The sequence below is a fragment of the Acanthochromis polyacanthus genome, chromosome 18 (assembly GCF_021347895.1).
Source record: "Acanthochromis polyacanthus isolate Apoly-LR-REF ecotype Palm Island chromosome 18, KAUST_Apoly_ChrSc, whole genome shotgun sequence".
In the NCBI taxonomy this organism is placed as follows: Eukaryota; Metazoa; Chordata; class Actinopteri; family Pomacentridae; genus Acanthochromis; species Acanthochromis polyacanthus.
Window position 1 is genome coordinate 21,432,120 of NC_067130.1, and position 20,064 is coordinate 21,452,183.

The 20,064-nt window shown below is 39.5% G+C and overlaps 2 protein-coding genes across 3 annotated transcripts in view; one reads left to right on the forward strand and one right to left on the reverse strand.

The window, feature by feature from the left end:
- Positions 1-1,766: 1,766 nt before the first annotated feature.
- Positions 1,767-17,078, forward strand: ankrd34ba (ankyrin repeat domain 34Ba). 2 transcript variants are annotated; one of them, XM_051938766.1, is made up of 2 exons: positions 1,767-2,240; positions 11,656-17,078. In XM_051938766.1, exon 2 carries the CDS (start codon positions 11,704-11,706, stop codon positions 13,288-13,290), a length of 1,587 nt encoding a protein of 528 aa, XP_051794726.1. In that variant the 5' UTR covers positions 1,767-2,240; positions 11,656-11,703; the 3' UTR covers positions 13,291-17,078. The 2 variants fall into 2 exon arrangements, with proteins under 2 accessions (XP_051794726.1, XP_022055475.1); XM_022199783.2 differs by having other exon boundaries at positions 1,768-2,148.
- The window catches only part of marveld2a (MARVEL domain containing 2a), a 29,624-nt gene continuing 26,588 nt past the window's right edge, over positions 17,029-20,064 (reverse strand). The window contains exons 15-17 of the mRNA XM_022199794.2: positions 19,142-19,313; positions 18,872-18,913; positions 17,029-17,717 (exon numbers count right to left, since the gene is read on the reverse strand). Coding sequence (XP_022055486.2) covers positions 17,619-17,717; positions 18,872-18,913; positions 19,142-19,313 — 313 coding nt within the window. The 3' untranslated portion in view covers positions 17,029-17,618. The remainder of the gene's footprint in view (positions 17,718-18,871; positions 18,914-19,141; positions 19,314-20,064) is intronic.

Consider the following 20,064-nt stretch of genomic DNA (forward strand, 5'->3'; position numbering starts at 1 on the left):
AATATGAAACAAAGTACAAAAATGGAATCCTTGTCAAAAGTTTTGAAAGCCAAGCTCTTTATAGTCTCCAAATTGAGAAATTGAGACTTTTAGATTTTTCTTGACATGATCAGCACCTTAATTTAGAAATCACTGGTTGACTTACACAGGCTGTTTTGAGCTAGTGTTTAATTTTTTTATATCACTGAACTAAAATCGTATTATTTTGAAAATTTCACGAATCCTACAATATTATATACTCCACCAAATTCCATCCATCCGTTATCTATACACCACTTAATCATCATTTGGGTCTTTGAGGGGCTGGAGTCTATCTAGCTGACTTAGGGTGAAGGCAGGGGACACCGTGGACAGGTCACTTGTCCATCACAGGACTACACATAGATACAAACAATCACACTCACATTCACACCTAGGGACAATTTAGAGTTATCAATTAACCTCAGCCTATTTTTGGACTGTGGGAGGAAGCCAGAGAACCAGGAGAAAACCCACACATTTACAGGGAGAACATGCAAACTCCATGCAGAAAGATCCCAGGAAGACCAGAACACTAGCGAGGATCTTCCAAGTGCTAACCACTAAGCCACTGTGCAGCCACCTCCACTGAACTATCAGACAACTTTAAAAAAATTACTATCAAATCTTTTTGAACCCTACACAATTAGTTAAGGAAAACCCAGCAAATGTTTCCATTATTGTGTAAATAATTCAATGTATGAAATAAAGAATTCCATGTTGAATTACAATGCTACCATCTTGTGGTTAATTTAAAAACTGCACTGTGAATTCACAGTGTTTCTATGGCTACAGCAAAGTGATGACAACCCTGCAGCCTGGTCTGGACAATTACTGTAACAGCTGGGTTAGTAATAGTCTGGGCAGAAGATACAAAGGAGAATATTGTCCAAAGAAAAGATTATGCAGCATGGCACATTTTGTAACACTGTGTTCAAAATGTTTTGTATTTGCTAATGTAGTATTAAAGGATAACTCCAGTTTACATTCCCATTTAATGTGGCTGTAATGGCTCTGCGCTAGCAACACTCTCTGTTGTAGAGATTTAGGGAAACCAGGAGTCGCACACAATGATGTATACTGGGGCAAATAGCTTGATCTCTTTGCAGCATTCCTAAAAAAAAATGTAAACGGTTGTTTTATGAGTCTGATGAAGAGCAGCCACGGACGTTAGGCAGCCAGAATATTCACGCACACACGGTGGTCTGTTTACACGTCTGAGGCTGTGGATAGTGTCCTCTTTAGTGCGTATCCGTGCTGGAAAGGTCACAGTGAACAAGATATCCAGCACATATACTTTACATGCAGCCCACAGATCCACAACAACCACACTGATGTTAAAGGCACCAGACTGATGCTACACCATTTCTCACTTCCTCTCTACTTGTTCTTTCTTTAGTCCCTACCAGTAATTCTCAGAATTTTTTTGATATCACAATAATTGCAGTAAAAGCGCAGGATCTGGTTGTCACACAGGTGCACACACACTCCCACACACACACACACACACACACACACACACACACACACACACACACACACACACACACACACACACACACACACACACACACACACACACACACACACACTCACACAAAGAACAGTTCTTTCAGCACAATTACAACATGTGCCGTCATTCGGCCTCCTTGATGGTTGTCATGGAGATGTCATTGATAAGGTGGGCAAAATAATTTCCCATTCTGCAAAGAAAGTCCTGCGTGGTTAGTTTCACAATTAAAAAGCCTTTGCTGAATCAGACCTCCTTTAATGAAAAGACAAATCAGACATGCTGCAGGTTGCTATAGTGCTTCACCTTGTGTGTTCATCTCTGTCAACCTTTCTTGTTCTGCCTCCCTGTAACTCTCCTGAGCTGCTGCGGCTGCTGCTGCTGTTGCTGCTGCTGTGGTGATGGATTAACCGTTTCTTAGACCTGCCTGACGACAAGCCTGCATCTCTCTCTCTCATCACATACTTTGTCCGAGGAGCAAACACAATCTGGGAAACCTTGACTACTGCAGCTCCTCTCACTTATTGTGACACACACATACATCATCACGTCAGTCGCAGCTCTGCAACAGGAGAGTAGATGACTGCAGGAGAGGACTGATCCTGACTGACTGAAGCCTGGTGAGTCCAGCAGACATACAACAATGTAGCAGCAATTCCTGATAAAGTTTGCAGCTGAATTTTGCCTTTTTGCGACCTCTTACGAGAATCTGGTGAGTGGAATTTAATGCACAAATGATGTTAAGCTTTGAGGTAGTGAAAACATAATATTTAACCATGTTGCGTAATGCAGTGTTTAATTATCACTGACTAAAACATGGGCATTAAGAGTGGCTCTAACGTGTGCAGCGATTTGAGCACACACAGTGGTGTCAGTGGGCTCTTCTGCAGGATGAGTGTTAAGCTCATCCTGTTCAGGTGAAGTGGAGTTTCTATTCTCTATCTGTGAAACTGTACAGGAAAACAAAAGGCTGCAATACAGTAGTGAATGTGCAGTTTGTAAGTACGCTTTTTAAAGGGAAACTAAGCACAGCGTGAGAATACAGTGTAGACTTTCAGCCTGATTATAGCCTTTTTAAACACTATTTATGTATTATATATTTCTATATATAATATTATAAAGTTTTAACCATAATATTTAAACCTGTTAGGTGAATTATTTACCAAATCTTAGCAGCTGTTGTTTAAATGTGCTATATAAATAAGAATGACTTGACATAGTACCTCATTTTTACCTGGGATCCCAAACCAGGAACAGCTGAACAACTGGCCGCTTCATTGCTCCCAGACGTAGCATGATATAATAGCTTCTGATTCTGTTGTTGCCCATCACATTTTATTTTTGCATTGTGTTATGGTTTCATTATTAAACTAGATCTTTGGTACAAATGGGGCTGCACAGTTGCTTGGTGGTTAGCACTGTTGCCTTGCAGCTAGAAGATCCCTGATTCACGTCCCGGCCTTCCTGTGATCTTTCTGCATGGAGTTTGTATGTTCTTCCCGTGCATGTGTGTGATTTCTTTGGGTACTCTGGCTTCCTGCCACTGTCCAAAAACATGCTCAGTCTAAATTGTCCATAAGTGAGAAAGTGAGTGTGATTGTTTGTCTCTATGTGTAGCCCTGTGATAGACTGGTCATCCGTCCAGGGTGTTTCCTACTTTCACTCTAAGTCTACTGGGATAGACTTCAGCCCCCTGTGACTCTAATGAGGATAAAGTGGTTCACAGAAAATGGATCTTTGGTACAAATGGTCAAGAGAAAAGAAGAAAAGGAGAAAATTAACGAAACTAGTACCTCTAACAGCTCATTAGCTAAAAAACAAAAATCTTAGCAGGGTAGCCTTGATTTTGGTGTTCTTATGCTTGCTCTTCTTGTGTTTTTGCTTGGTTAAGTTTCCATTAAATCAAAAACGTAACATATTTCATTTATGGTTAAATCAGCTAAAATGGTGCAATTCATTTAGAGAGAGAAAAGTAACAAATCTGGAAGTTTTAAAGTTCACTCCTGGTGATGGTTATTCATGGTTATTTTTCAAAAGAAGGTCCATCGTATAAATGGTCAAGAGAGCTGAAGAGCAGAAAAATGAAAGAAAACTTGTTATTCTAAAAGCTGCCTAGCTAAACACTAAGTGGTCTAGCATAGCAAAGTAGCCTCTAACTCTCTGGGATTTTCAAAAAATGATACAGATTTTGATGTATTCCATCATAGTTAAATTGCTAAACATGATACACATGATAGAAATTAGGTAAAATAAGCTCCACCTCAACCAACAACAACAATCCATCCATCCATCCATTCTCTATGCAGCGCTTTATCTTCACTGGGGTTGCGGGGGGTGCTGGAGCCTATCCCAGCTGACTCGGGTGAAGGCAGGGGACACCCTGGACAGGTCACAACAACAACAATCTCTTGCTTTAAAAAAGAAAGCATGATTATCCAATATTATACCCGCATATGTCTGACAGCATTTTTACAATCTTTTTTTTTTTACTAAATGGTACCTTCAAATGTGCTTATAATTGCATATATTTACAGATTTGCAGTTACAAGTTCTACTTTTAGGTTGAGGCAGTATAGCTTGTTGCCAGTGCCACCATGATTCTATCACACATGCAACTGAGCCTTATTCTCGCCACAATATTTTGTTAAGTGCTGTTTGGGCTGATCTTCCCCAGCGTTGCCGTTGCCTTTGTGTTAATAAATTATAAAAGAGCATTAAACAAAGATCTTCTGTATGGCTTTCCTATTAGGAGAGGGCTTTGTGCTGACATGTGGCCATGAGATTTTAAGTTGCATCATTAAATAGAAATTCAATGACAATGTGTTTCAGGCAGCATTGCTAAGAAATACAAAAGTAATGTAACGAGTTGTGTAAGAATTACTTTCTACAAAGAATAAATAGCTAAAGTGGTCATGGCATGTGCACCCCTAAAATAAACCACTAAAATGTACCATCAAGACAAGCATACACTTGCAAAGCCTCAGAAATCACCAAGACACAAGTGCCTAGTAATCCTAAGAGGCCTGCAGGAAACAATACCAGCATGTATAATTGTGGAGCAAAGTGCTTTAATAAGTATCTGACCTGTACAACAGTGAAGGGAAGATTTAAGTGTTGACCAAATAAGGAGCAGCCTGACTGAAGGCAAACCTCCTCCACCTCGTCTGTCAAATCAAGTGCAGGTGGTGTTCTGTCTCTGACGCGTATGACTGCCAGCAGGAAGACTTCACTGCTGACGCCAGCAGCCGGATGAAAACATGTCGTCTGACTATATCAAGACAGTGCGTTTAACTGGATGTGATCAAGAAGCGACGATGGTTTCATCCAAATGTGGCAGAACACAAACAACATTCTGCTGATGTCTGCTGCCACACATCAGAGATCTGAATTGTTCCATTAAAGTAACACACCACAAAAATAACGTTGATTTTTGAGGGGGAAAAAAATCTGAAAAACCAGAAAACAAAGGTCAAATCCAAATGACTGCACTCCCAGATTGTGAAATATACACTACTCACCCACACAACTTCATGTTTTCCATGAAAACTCACACTTTTATTCATGTGCTAGCATAACTGCACAAGAATTTTCTAATCATTAAGTAACCTTTCAACACGATAAATGGGTCTCTGTACCCTTATGTAGTTAAAAATCAGCCATTAGCTAGAATAGTCATTTGCCACATTAACAATGTCTAGACAGTATTTGTGATTCATTTAATGTTATCTTCAATTTAAAAAATGCTTTTCTTTCAAAAATAAGACCAAATTTTTGAGCAGTAGTGTCAGTGTCTAGACCCCACCAGAAGTGCTCCACTAATGCCACGTCGTTTTCTTTTTTGTTACTTTCACTTCTGTATTACCACTTTTCTAATGTTTTTTTAAAATCATATCTTATTTTTATTGTTCAATTTGTGGAACAGTCACTTTCCATTACACTGTCCGTACTGTATGAGCACGAGATAAATACAAATTTTGAATGTTGAGTTTAGCTTGGCTCAATTTACCAACATTCTCCTGTTTAACACAATTTGATAAGAAGGATTTTATGTAACTACTTTAAGAAAACCTTTCTGAATGTGTGGAGCTGGTTTGGTTTATTAAACGCAATGCAAATGGTAAAGAGAGCTACATAAAAGTGACAACACTAGCTCTTAAGTTCTCCTAAAATCTCGCTCACTAATCCTAGGTAAGAGTTAACTATCCTAGCATAGTTTTAACAGCTCCTGACCAGTGTATTTCATGCATTTTTATGTGGTTAATCTTCTATAAAATCACATATTGAGCTCATGATTCATTTAACAACCTACAAAGAGAAATGAATCAGAAAAAAATGAAGCTAGTGTAGATTAATGCTAACTAGCCTAGCTTAACAGAGTGGTCTCTGGTGCAACGGTCGAGAGCAAACTAGTTCCTAATTCTAAAGCGTTCCTTCTTAAAGCTAAATAGGTAAACGCTAGCTAGCCTAGCAGAATAGTCCCTACAATCTTATGTGGTTAAATCTGCCTTTAGATCTAATATTTTAGTGTAATTAATTCATGGTTAATTTATCAAACTAGCTCCTCGGTAAATGTGATCAGGAGAGGTGAATAAGAAAAAAGTAAAGTTTGTCCTTTTTAAAGCTTTACTACCTGACTCCAGGAGATTTAATGTAGTTTGTGTGCTTAAGCTGCATTTAAATGATATGTATTTAACTCATGATTAATTTATTAAACTGGCTCCTTGGGACAAATGATATAAAGACCAACATATGGCTCTTGTGGATTTTATGTATTTTATGTGGTTAAGCTGCCTTAAAATAACGTTATAATGCATTTCATTCATTGTTAATTTATTAAACTTGGAACAAATGTCTAAGAGAGCTGCTTAGGAGAAAATAAACTGACCCTTGCCTTCTAAAGGACAAGCCAAAGGATAGCTAGCCTACTTTATCAGGATGTCCTCTGATTCTAGTGAGACATTAATGCATCTAAATGTATTGAACTCATGAACAATTCATTATATTCACTTCTTGGTACAAATGTTCTAGAGAGCTGATGGGAGCACAATAAGGAAACTAGTCCTTCTACAAGTTCCTTCAAAACATTTATTGTATTTAATTCATGTGGAATTTGTTAAAGTACTTTTTTGGCACAAAGAACATCAAAAAAGAGACAGAAGAGATATAAATATGGTTCGCTGGAGCTCTTCTGTTGGTTAATACATCTGTGTATTGAATAATGTGGAATTACCAGCACATACATTTTATATACACTACCAGTCAAAAGTTTGGACACCTTCTCATTCAACGCTTTTTATTTATTTGAATTTTTTCAAATTGTACATTAATACTGAAGATTCACACTTTTTTCCTTACAACATAATTCCATATGTATTCTTTTATAGTTTTGATGTCTTCAGTATTAATCTACAATGTATAAAATAATTAAATAGTGTATACTGCTGAATAACATAATGCGGGGCAATTGTGTCACACACATATATAAACTAGCACCTAGATATACAGTTTGTGATGCTTCTAAACACATGATGCAACACACTGATAGAGAATTTAGCCACGGGTTTTTGTGGTAATTTTAGAGTTACTCCTATTTTTGTACCAACCTTTAATTCTTTGCATGCTATGGTATCAACGATTTTTTAATTTAAAAAAACCACCTACCAAGGCATGTTTTTCTCTTTACATAAATCTGTCTTTTCTTTTGATACTTACCATTTAAGGTGTCAACACTGTCACAGCTCATGTTACAGCTTATGTTTGATCAACTGGGCTTCCATAGGCCTCAAACAAAGACACATGACATGGCTGCTGCTACTTTGCATACATACAAAATAATTTCTGTCCTTTACAGATGTAAATCCCTGCAGTGTTTCAGTGTCGGTGACTCATACGGGAAAATGTTATGTTCCTGTCTGAGACGCTGCCACCTTATCTGGCCTATTAGAGAGAAGCAAGGACAAACAGCACAAAAGCTGATAGAAAGTGGCTGCTTCTGCTGGTGCTGCAGAAAAGGAACAGCTGAAAGGATTCTGTCTGCAGAAAATAAAGACAAGAATCTCCTATGTTTTGCTTTTCTGTGTTGTACATATTGGCAAATAAAATGGAATATATATTCATTCAGTTTGAAATTACCACTTAAATCAAACATTTTATTTTATCAGTATTCACCCACCTAACAAGCCTCCCCAGGTGCCTGTGAGGCATTAAGTATACACTTCTGTATACATTATACCTCAGCATGTTTCTTTAGGGCTTCACAGCCTCATTTAAGTCATCTTTTAAAGGCATTAGAGGAGATTTAATTTCCTACGACTTTGAACGTAGCATGCGCATGCCCACATACAACCTCTCCCTCACCCCCCTCTAACCTCCCCCCTCTTAACATTTATGAAGAAACGCCCCCCTCCAGAAACTTGCGTAGGACTCATGAAGTTGTCTTTTACGGCTGGGTCCCCCTGGATCTTTATCTGCCATTATGTAAAAAAAGATGAGCAAAACAAGTCGCCAGCTAACTACGAAGCTATACCAAAGCAACACATACAAAAAACACATAAGTCCAAGGCGTACGTAATCTACGTAACTAGGCCTGAGCCGGAAGATTTTTGATTGACAGGAAAGGGAGCAAACCAAACGCCTCGGTCCGAGCGCATTGATTGGCTGATGTTTTTCAGGTCCTGCCATGTCCACAGTTTTTTTTTTTTTTAATTTTTTTTTAGAAACCATACATACAAGTCCACTAAAGGTCAGTATATTCATTTTATGTGAATCAGACAAATTAAACAAAAAAAACCATCCTCCATAATGCCTTTAATGAATCTGCCCCATCCACGTTATTTGGCCTAGTTTTAGCGTACACTGTAAAATAAAAAAAGAAAAACATAAAATAACTGTAAAAACACGGCAGCGAGAATGCCAGAAAAAATGCCAGAAAAAAAGTTAAACACACTAAACAGTGAAAAAAAACAGCATATTGCTTTAAAATAATGATATTTTAGCCAATTTAAATACATTAAATAGGCGTAATTTTATGATTGCACACTGTGAAAGAGCAAATTATTATTTTCAGATTTTTCATTTAGACATTATGTACAGTTTTTATCCCCCGCCGGCCGTAGGCACGGAGGGGGATATCGGCGTGGGCACGTCCATCCGTATGTCCGTGTGGACGTACGTCCACATTTAGTTTCCGGAGCATATCTCGGAAACTACTTGAGGGATTTCATTCATATTGCACCCAGGCCATCTCTATATAGTATAGATGTGCCTTTTGGGGTGCATGACCTTGACCTGATTTTCAAGGTCATAGTGAGGCACTTCAAATATTTTTTGGTTTCCGGATCATATCTCAGAAACGACTTGAGGGATTTCACTCATATTGCACCCAGGCCATCTCTATATAGTATAGATGTGCCCTTTGGGGTGTATGACTTTGACCTGATTTTCAAGGTTATTGTGAGGCACTTCAAATATTTTTTGACTCTGTTTCTGGAGCATATGTCAGAAACTACCTGAAGTATTTCATGCATATTGCACCAACGCCACCTGTGCAGAATGTATATCTGCCTTTTTGGGTGTATGACCTTGACCTGATTTTCAAGGTCATTGTGAGGCACTTCAAATATTTTTTTGTTTCCGGAGCATACCTGAGAAACCAGTTGAATGTTTTCCTTCATATTGTACACACTAAGCCTGTTATTAATGTAGATGTGCTTTTTTGGGTGCATGACCTTGACCTTATTTTCAAGGTCATTGTGAGGCACTTCAAATGTTTTTTGATTCTGTTTCTGGAGCATATGTCAGAAACTACCTGAAGGATTTTATGCATATTGCACCAACACCACCTGTGCAGAATGTAGATCTGCCTTTTTTGGTGTATGACCTTGACCTATTTAGACCTATTGTTTTTATTGTAGTGAAGATGTATCATTTTGTAGGTGTATCGTCCAGTATATATTATTATTACTTGCACTTAGAGGCACTATATATAAGGCGGGGGATGTTTTAAGCGGAGCGTGATTTTTTGCTGTTGTTTTACAGCCAACATGTAAATTAATCTTAATTACTTTTACAGTCAAATATTGTAAAAGAATGAATTACTATCTGTAATTTTTTATTATGTGGACACTATATATAGTTTGGGCCTTTTTTCACAGTTAATATGTAAATTAATACTTTGGTTTGCTGTGATTTTACTAGTTCAGATTTAACAGATTATTTGTAATCTAACTAAACAGGGAAACTCTGTAGAACAGGAGAAAGAAGGAGAAGAAAAGAGAAAATAAAACTAAATGATAAAAATGGACAAAATTTAAATTAAATAAATGGATAAATATATAATGTACACACGTGGACAAAATTGTTGGTACCCCTCAGTTAAAGAAGGAAAAACCCACAATTCTCACTGAAATCACTTGAAACTCACAAAAGTAACAATCAATAAAAATTTATTGAAAATTAAATAATCAAAAACAGCCATTACTTTTGAATTGTTGATTAACATAATTATTTAAAAAAACAAACTAATGAAAGAGGCCTGGACAAAAATGATGGTACCTCTATAAAAGATTGAAAACTATTTGACCAGAGTGACATGATTAACTCAGGTGTTGCATTTAATTGACATCACAGGTGTTTCCAAACTCATAATCAGTCAGTCTGCCTATTTAAAGGGAGACAAGTAGTCACCCTGCTGTTTGGTGAAAAGGTGTGTACCACACTGAACATGGACAACAGAAAGCGAAGGAGAGAATTGTCCCAGGACATCCGAAAAAAAATGATAGACAAACATCTTAAAGGTAAAGGCTATAAGACCATCTCTAAACAGCTTGAAGTTCCTGTGACAACAGTGGCTCATATTATTCAGAAGTTCAAGACCCACGGGACAGTAGCCAACCTCCCTGGACGTGGCCGCAAGAGGAAAATTGATGACAAATTGAAGAGACGGATCGTTGGAATTGTATCCAAAGAGCCCAGAGCAACCTCCAAAGAAATTAAAGGTGAACTCCAAGGCCAAGGTACATCAGTGTCAGATCGCACCATTCGTCGTTGTTTGAGCCAAAGTGGACTTCATGGGAGACGACCAAGGAGGACACCACTGCTGAAAAAAACTCATAAAAAAGCCAGACTGGAATTTGCAAAAATGCATGTTGACAAGCCACAAAGCTTCTGGGAGAATGTCCTTTGGACAGATGAGACCAAACTGGAGCTTTTTGGTAAGGCACATCAACTCTATGTTCATAGACTCAAAAACCAAGCATACGAAGAAAAGAACACTGTCCCTACGGTGAAACATGGAGGAGGCTCAGTAATGTTTTGGGGCTGCTTTGCTGCATCTGGCACAGGGTGTCTTGAAAGTGTGCAAGGTACGATGAAATCTGAAGACTATCAAGGCATTCTGGAGAGAAATGTGCTGCCTAGTGTCAGAAAGCTTGGTCTCAGTCGCAGGTCATGGGTCTTCCAACAGGACAACGATCCAAAACACACAGCCAAAAACACCCAAGAATGGCTGAGAGAAAAGCGTTGGACTATTCTAAAGTGGCCTTCTATGAGCCCAGATCTGAATCCCATTGAACATATGTGGAAGGAGCTGAAACATGCCATTTGGAGAAGACACCCATCAAACCTGAGACAACTGGAGCTGTTTGCTCATGAGGAGTGGGCCAAAATACCTGTTGACAGCTGCAGAACGCTCATTGACAAATACAGAAATCGTTTAATTGCAGTGATTGCCTCAAAAGGTTGTGCAACAAAATATTAAGTTATGGGTACCATCATTTTTGTCCAGCCCTATTTCATTAGTTTGTTTTTTTTAAATAATTATGTTAATCAACAATTCAAAAGTGATGGCTGATTTTGATTATTTAATTTTCAATACATTTTTATTTATTGTTACTTTTGTGAGTTTCAAGTGATTTCAGTGAAAATTGTGGGTTTTTCCTTCTTTAACTGAGGGGTACCAACAATTTTGTCCACGTGTGTAAATAAAGGGGAAGATGTCCGATGTGTCTGAGCCATGAATGCCTGTGTGCCTGTTGCACATGTGTGATTGGTTCTGTCTATGAAAATCCTTCGTGTGCAGCTGCTCTACTTTCAATCACTGTTTAAAATTGCTTTGTTATTACCCACAGAAATCTGTCAGACTACATCTCCAAAACCACCATCTGGGACTAACAGGGATGGAGGGAGAAGGCTGTAATCCTGGAGTAGCTATGGATTCAGGTAATCCGCTGCTGAGAGCAGTGTTCCTTCGTCGTCTGAGGCTCACCCGACTACTTCTTGAAGGCGGCGCTTACATCAATGAGAGCGACAGCCAAGGGCAGACACCCCTCATGGTGGCCTGCAGGACCCAGCACACCGACACCCAGAGTGCCAGCCGGGTCAAGCTCATTCAGTTTCTTCTGGAGAAAGGAGCAGACCCCAACATTCAGGACAAAGAGGGTCGCTCTGCACTGATTCATGCCTGCCGGGAGCTGGCCGATCCTGAGGTGGTGTCTCTGCTCCTGGCCAATGGGGCGGACATTAGCCTGGAGGACCAGACCGGGACATCAGCGTTAGTCTATGCAGTCATGGCTGGAGACTGGAAAGTGCTTAAGCTGTTGCTCGACACATGTAAGGCGAAGGGGAAGGAGGTGATCATCATAACAACAGACAAATTCCCGTGTGGGAAACTGCAGGCAAAGCAATATCTCAGCATGGCTCCCCTTGGTCCTCTCGATCAGCCAGACAAAATGACACCAACGGCTCCTGCATCACCATCTGAAGTCCAGCTCATCACCTCTCCCCAGTGCACTTCCTCCTCCTTATGCCCCCCTAAAATCTTTTCCTTTAAAGAAGGGCAGATCTGCGGTGTAAGCTCCCATCCATGTTCCCCGTCACGGCTTCGAGGGCTCGGCCAAGCAGCACTAAATGGACTGCAGCAGCCTCTGCTAAGGCTGAACTCCGAGCCCTGGTTAAAGATCCCGACATCTCTGCTCACCCAGCAAACTCATGCAGCTTTGTCCTCAGAGATGGGCCCAGGCTTTAACCTGACTGATGAACTCTCTTTTAGAGTTTGTAACCTAGATGGAGGCAACAGTACACACAGCTTCAACTGGTGTGAAGGAAAATTTGCAAGGGACAAAGGAGATGGAAAGACTGACTGTGCCAAACATGCAGGGCAAAAGATATCCTTACCAGGTCTTCTATCATCCCACTCTGCCTCCCACCCCAATTTGCATTCTGAAAACCTTAGTACAGATTCATCCACCTCCTCTTCTTCCCTTTCCGGTGGCAAAAACCTCAGCACACCCCTTCACAGCATGGCCTCCTCCAGCCTTCACAGCGTCATCCAGAGGCGCAAGTTAGGGACAGACATCTACAGCTCTGACCCCCAGCTAGCTGTAGACATTCAAACTCTCCCTGAAGAGCAAAGAGCTAGAGACCCAACAGATGGTAAAAGGCTGGCGCCAATACGCTGCTCCAGCACTCTGGGCTCCAGGGATTTACTGTCGGGCCCCAACAAGAGAGTCCTCTCTGGGTATGAGCGCAGAGGGTCCGGTGCCTTTTTGTTGGACCACAGCTCCCAGGCCAGGCCTCGATCTCTGCCACCTCTAATCAACACCCCCATCCTGAATGGTTATAACCTCAGCTCTGGCAGTGGAGGTAGTTTCTCTGAGAAACATTTCCTGCCCTCTGCTCCTCCTGGGCAGCCCAAAGAGTTGACAAGAAGGATGTTAATGAGGAGACACTCGATGCAGACCGAACAGTTCAAAAGTACAGCTTGAAATTCAGAGAAAAAGTTCAGCAGTGTGTTTAAATGTTTAGAACTCTGTTGTCATGTGATGCAGTGTCTGTGTAGTGAAATTCATTCAGAAAAAACGAAGAGGAACACAGTTTCTAATTAGCGTGACAACATTTATTCCTCTGCTTCAGCGTGCTGTGTTGTCTCGTAGCTTTAGTATGTAGTTTAGATCTTTCGGGCCACTTAGTAGCAGTGAATCAAGCTGAAAACACCACATCTTCTGTAATTTCACTTTATAAAGTTGAAGGTGTTAGCAGTCAACATCCAGGAGACTCAAGGGGTGTACTGCAAGACTAATAAGTTGGTGAGTTTTCAGTGTCAGTAAAGCGGCTCTCTTTTAACCTGCTAACGGATGCTGCACAGCTAACCTGCTCCAGAGGAGGTTCTGTTCAAAGTTTGAGATTTAAATCGGCTGTAAGAAGCATTTCCCCATCACCAACACTTTTCCTGACAATCCTCTCTGAGTGTTACAGATTCTCAGATAAGGGATGTTATTACTTCAAATCTGATTAACTGTAAATAAGCAATCCCAGTGAGCAAAGTACAGTGCCTATCATAAGTATTCACCCACTTTGATGTTTTACCCTTTTATTGCTTTCATAAATCAATCATGGTCAATAAAATGCAGCTTTTTTAACAAAAAAATTATTGGAAAAAAATCTTTAATGTCAAAGTGAAAACAGATTTCTATAAAGTAATGTTAATGAAAAAAATTATATAAATGAAAATAATTGTTTGCATAATTATTCACCCCCTTCAAGTCAGTATTCAGTAGATGCACCTTTGGCTGCAATCACAGCAGTGAGTCTGTGTGGATAGGTCTCAGTCAGTCTTGCACATCTGCCCACTGCAATTTTGCTCCATTCTTCTTTGCAAAACTGTTCAAGCTCTGTCAGGTTGTGCGGGTATCGGGCATGAACAGCCCTTTTCAAGTCCAGCCACAAATTCTCTATAGGATTGAGGTCTGGGCTTTGACTCGGCCACTCCAGAACATTTACCTGGTTCTTTTTTAACCATTCCTGTGTAGCTTTTGCAGTATGTTTTGGATCATTGTCTTGCTGGAAAATAAATCTTCTCCCAAGACGTAGTTCTCTTGCAGACTGAAAAAGATTGTCCCCCAGGATTTCAGTGTATTTTGCAGCATTCATTCTGCCCTCTATCTTTACAAGCCTTCCAGGTCCAGTTGCTGAGAAACATCCCCACAGCATGATGCTGCCACCACCATGCTTTACAGTGGGGATGGTGTGTTTTTGGTGATGTGCAGTGTTTGGTTTCCGCCAAACATGACGTCTTGTCTGATGGCCAAAAACTCAATTTTGGTCTCATCAGACCAAAGAATCTTCTTCCACTTGACCATGGAGTCTTCCACATGCTTTTTGGCAAACTCGAGTCGAGATCTAACATGACTTTTCTTCAACAGTGGCTTTCTCATTGCCACTCTCCCATAAAGCTTTGACCGGTGAAGAACCCGGGCAGCAGTTGCTACATGCACAGTCTCTCCCATCTCAGCAGCTGAAGCTTGTAACTCCTTCAGAGTAGTTGTAGGGGTCTTGGTGGCTTCTCTCACTAGTCTCCTACTTGCACGGTCACTCAGTTTACGAGGGCAGTCTGATCTTGGCAGATTCACACAAGTGTCACATTCCTTCCATTTCTTGATAATTGATTTCACTGAACTCTGGGGGATGTTCAGTGCCTTGGAAATTTTTTGTAACCATCCCCTGAATTGTACTTCTCAATAACCCTTTCCCTGAGTTGCTTAGAGTGTTCTTCTGTCTTCATGGTGTAATGGTAGCCAGGAATACTGATCAACCACTCTCTGGACCCTTCAGACACAGGTGTTTTACAACTCAATCACTTGAAACACACCCACACCACTCAGGTGATCTTCATTTCACTAATTGTGAGACTATTGGCAACAATTTGATGGACCTCTATTGAATTAGACCATTAAATTAAAAAGGGGGTGAATAATTATACAAACAATTGTTTTTATTTATATAATTTTCTTTCATTAACATTACTTTATAGAAATCTGTTTTCACTTTGACATTGAAGAGTTTTTTCCAATATTTTTTTTGTTAAAAAAGCTAAATTTTATTGAACATGATTGATTTATGAAAGCAATAAAAAGGTGTAACATCAAAGTGGCTGAATACTTATGATAGGCACTGTAGTGAAGTTACAGTACTGCAACCTGTATGTGTTGCTTTGCCATCAGAACTTACGTGCATTTAACTGGTGATGTAGGAAATGACTAAAAGAATTTTTAGGTCCTGATTTGCTGCAGAGAATATTTTAGATTTGCTGGAAGAGGCTCTGAGAGTTTCCCATTCAAATCAGCTGTAAGAAGTGTCTGATGAGTTTCTGTGAGTGATACAGATTCTCAGCTGATGTTCTGTGTGCAAACCTGTTGAGCTGTACATTAGTAATTCCACTGAGCAAAGCCATGTAGTTACAATAGCACAAACTGTATGCGTCCCATTGCTATGGAAACCTACATGAATTCAGTTGGTGACGTAGGAAATGCACAAAACTAAACATCAGTGGTTTCCACATTTCCTTCATTATGGGACAGTGTCAAACCAAAATGTACTTCTTCAATGTCATGTTGAAATGAATGAAGTTAAAATTGTCAGCGCTCTAGAGTGCACCTGTCATGTTTGAAATCAGCAGCTGCATTGAGATTTACTTAGTGATGTTTTTGAGAGCTTTAGCTTTTTCTTGAGCTGGCTAACACAAAGAAAGCCTGGCTATGATGAGCCTGCTTTGTACTAAACCTCACTGCAGTAATGTTAGCTTTAACTTGCAGGTATGTTTTAGGTTACTTTCTTTTACCTGAGATTTGATCCCAGTCAATGCCTGAGAAAAATATCTGTCTCTCCATCTGTGAGAAGTCTCACTTTCTTCATCAGTAAGTTTAACTTTGTATGTCTGTTGTCTATGGCTACATGTGATTGTGTTTATCAGAACTTCTTTCTGGAAAATAGACTTAATTAAACTGGAAACATCACAACGAGGAGCTGAAACATGCTAAAAAGCCACTTAGAACACATTGGATTAGCCGCAGTGAGCCAAATCTTTGAGATCATCCATGATCATTTCATTTCTTAATATAAATAAACCTCAGTGCAAATTTAAAGTCAATACATGTGAACGTAGTCACTCATTTTTTTAAAACTTCATTCATCAAATAGCTGGCTGTTTAGCTACTAATGGTTCCACTTTCTTCACAAGCTAATTGATAGCTTGTTCTGTCTGCTGTTTATTGCTACCTTTAGATGAATAAAACATCTTTTTGGTAAACAGAGTGGATGAGACTCAAAGGTTCGGAATCAAAACAATAAGCTTATAGATGCTAAAAAGCCATGTTGAGCTCCACTGAAGCGTCACTGTGAGCAAGATGTTTTAGATTATGTGCAGTTATTTGATTCTTTAATATAAAAATCTAAACTAGTGCAGCTTTAAAGTCATTATGTGCAAAACTAGTAAAATAACAATTGGCACATCCCACTGGTAAAATGAAAGTTATTGAAGGCAACAGCATACATGGATTCATTTTTCTACAAATGTTCCATCAGAATAATTTCAAATACATTATAATCACGCTAAAACTCCTCACATAGTGGCTTTGAATCAGCAGTAGTAGACTTTTTTCCACACTTATTTGCTAAAGCTGTAGTCAGTTGCAACTCTTTAAAGAAAACACCTCCCACTGGGGCTGTAAAATGTGTCATAAATGATTTTATTATAATAAAACTGCTTTACAAATCATTGTCCAGGTACATCGCTATACATTCAATATGCATGATGATTTTCAAGTGCCTGTCTGGTCAACCCTCCATGAATAAAAACACAGACAAACACACATGTGAACTTACTTCTACAAACTCCTAAAAACATCCCACGTATTCACAGGTTCATAAAAAATAGAATGGATTAAAAATGTGAATTAAAAGGCAGTACAAAAAGAGTAAAACCAATAAAAACTGGGATTAGGTATGAATTCCTATTCACTCCATAGTCTAGTAGCAGAACTCTGCTACTCGACTTTTATATTCAGATTCAATCAGAAAAATAAATAAACACAACAGTAACACGGTAGGTGATAATCATAATACAAACAGTGGCAAAATACATCCCAGAATAGTTGTTTTCTGTGCTACTAAGGTACAAATGAGCAGACCGATATGGCTGCGATGTGCTCATTGTAAATTGTTGTGGCTCCGTCCTCTACAGTTATGCTGAGAGTGTCGAGCCTGAGCGAGTCCCCTCTGTCCCGTCTTGGACTGACATCTGATCCTCACGTTTTGTTCAAGCTCTGCGATTGTAATCGCTCACCATCTTCTTGATATGGTTCAGTTTGGACTTCAGATACTTACTCCTGCGCTTCTTCACCTGATAATCTGAAGACTGTGGGGACGAGTGAAAAACAGTTGAGTTCGAGTTGACTGCACGTAGTGAAGAAACACATATACCACACTGCTAGTAGTTTTACCTCATTGAAAGGAAATCTTATGCACCAAGGCACACTGAAATTTAATCAAATGAGCTCATTTCTGTCATGCAGTACTGGGTCATTTTCAATTGCAGGAATTTGTGGGCTGTTTTGCGATGGCCTAATCTGTTGTACATCTTCCAACTGCAGGAACCGGCCCTTTAGAACCTCCTACAGGGATGTTTTTGTGGGAATGACACATATCTACTCCAGTGTAAGAATTTGCTGCGTGACCCTGAAAACTGCTCTGTACGTCCTAGTGACGTGTGATCTCTTTGTCCTTGTCAACTAGCAGTTTTCTCTTCTCCAACAGAGAAAATGTAAAATTACCATACAGGCTGAGATAACAAGCCTCTATTTTTCTATGCAATACATGCTTATAGAATTGGAATTATAACCTGTAACTACTATTGGTCATTGCTTCAGCGAACTTGGAGGTAACAGTGCAACATCAACAACCAAATCAGGGAAATTTGTGATGTTATACTAGGCATCGAAAAACAAGGACAGATAGAGGGGGCTTCTCTGAATTTCACCAAAAAGTGTTAAGAACCCCATGGCAGCGGGCCCTTGTGAAATACCACCCCAGAGTAGTTACTTTTTCAGAGAGATTCTTGTGGTCAGAAAATCCTGAAGGTCAGAGCTGCCCTAAAACATCCTGCAGTGGAAAATGGCATTTTTTTTTCCCCCTAATTTTGCTAAGTAGTCTTTTAACAAGACCTTTCATCCAAAAAAGGCTACATACCAAGCATCAGTTTCAACTTGCTAGTTTAAAATGCTCTAAGAGTTTCTGGGACATCAATTACCTCATTAACGTGTACATTTATGAGAGGTGCTCCAGAATCTAGTCTATCCTCTACTCCATAGAGTGTTGGTACGAGTATTAAGTTTGAACTATGCATCATTCCTCAGCTATTGTCTTCACAAGAATGTGTCTACTAATAAAGAAACATTTGTCTGCATGGCGACATTACATCCAGCTTAAGAAGTACAGGGACATGCTGACATGTTGAATGTAAGTTGTAAAGTTTTCAAAATTGCTGTAGATCCCCTAAATAACCCCACATACCTTTTTAATATCCTTTATCCTGTTGTACTCATCCAGAGCATCCTGTTGGAAAAACAAAAACAGTTCAGACTCACATTTCAAATTGAATTTGGTCTAGAAAATCTCAAATTTGACAATGCTTTGATGGACACACAGGCTTTCTTTTGCTGCTTTTCTCAAGTAATTTTTCTTAAACCTGAATGAGCTTCGCTTGTGGTCTCCACCAGTTCTTGAGGGAAATATCTGTTCTGTTTTTTTCCTTTTCTATCAGACACTGTTTCATGATCTCACCAGGTACTGCGGACTTCCCTCCTCCAGCTGATCCAGCTCCTTGTCGATGTCCGACAGGTCCTTGTTGATGGCGTCCAGCTCTGCCTGCAGGTCTTTGTACTCCTGATGGTCACGGTCAAATTCACGCTTGTAGTCGTTGCGCTGCTGCTCATCAGAGATTGGAGGAAATTCACTGGAATAAAAACAGGGTAGAAATTTAAATTACAGGGAAAACCCATGCCAAACACAGAAGAAGACTCTCTGAGGTAGCTGATATGGAAAAGTGTCACAGTTCTGCTGGACATATGGTCGGATGATACTTCCAGCTAATTACAAAACTAAACCAAAAAAGCAGCTAAAATTTCTAAGTGCACAGATTTGTAGCATAGAAGTTGACAATAATCTTGAGACGTGCACATTTGTATGATACAGACTTTAGTTGTTAATGTGAAAATTTTTTTTACAGGGAAAGAAAATATTCATACTAGCCTCTGCAAAACCCGGGACCCTACACGATCAGGTTAAAGAACTCCTTTTTCCCCCTGGACTGTCAAACTAAAAAGTCAGAGTCTGAATGAAGGTCGCAACCACATTATTACATTTTCAAACTTATATTTTCTACTACGTTTAATGTAAACATCCACAGTATTCTGAATTTATAGGACCCTAAAATTGATAATTCAGCAATTTCAGCCTCTGCTATTACTTTTGATGCTCACCAAAAAAAAAAAAAAACAAACAAACAGTGAAGCATATTACTTAAAAAAATCTGACTGTGTGAGGCTCACCAAGCGACCAGTGACAGAAAGCCAATACTTTGTGTTCTTAGATGGGGAAGAATTGGAGATAACTCACTTTAAGTACCTTGGGGTTGTGTTGGTCTCTAATCTCACTTTTAAAAAACATATCAAAAAGGTAGCCAATATAATACAATTTTAGTAACA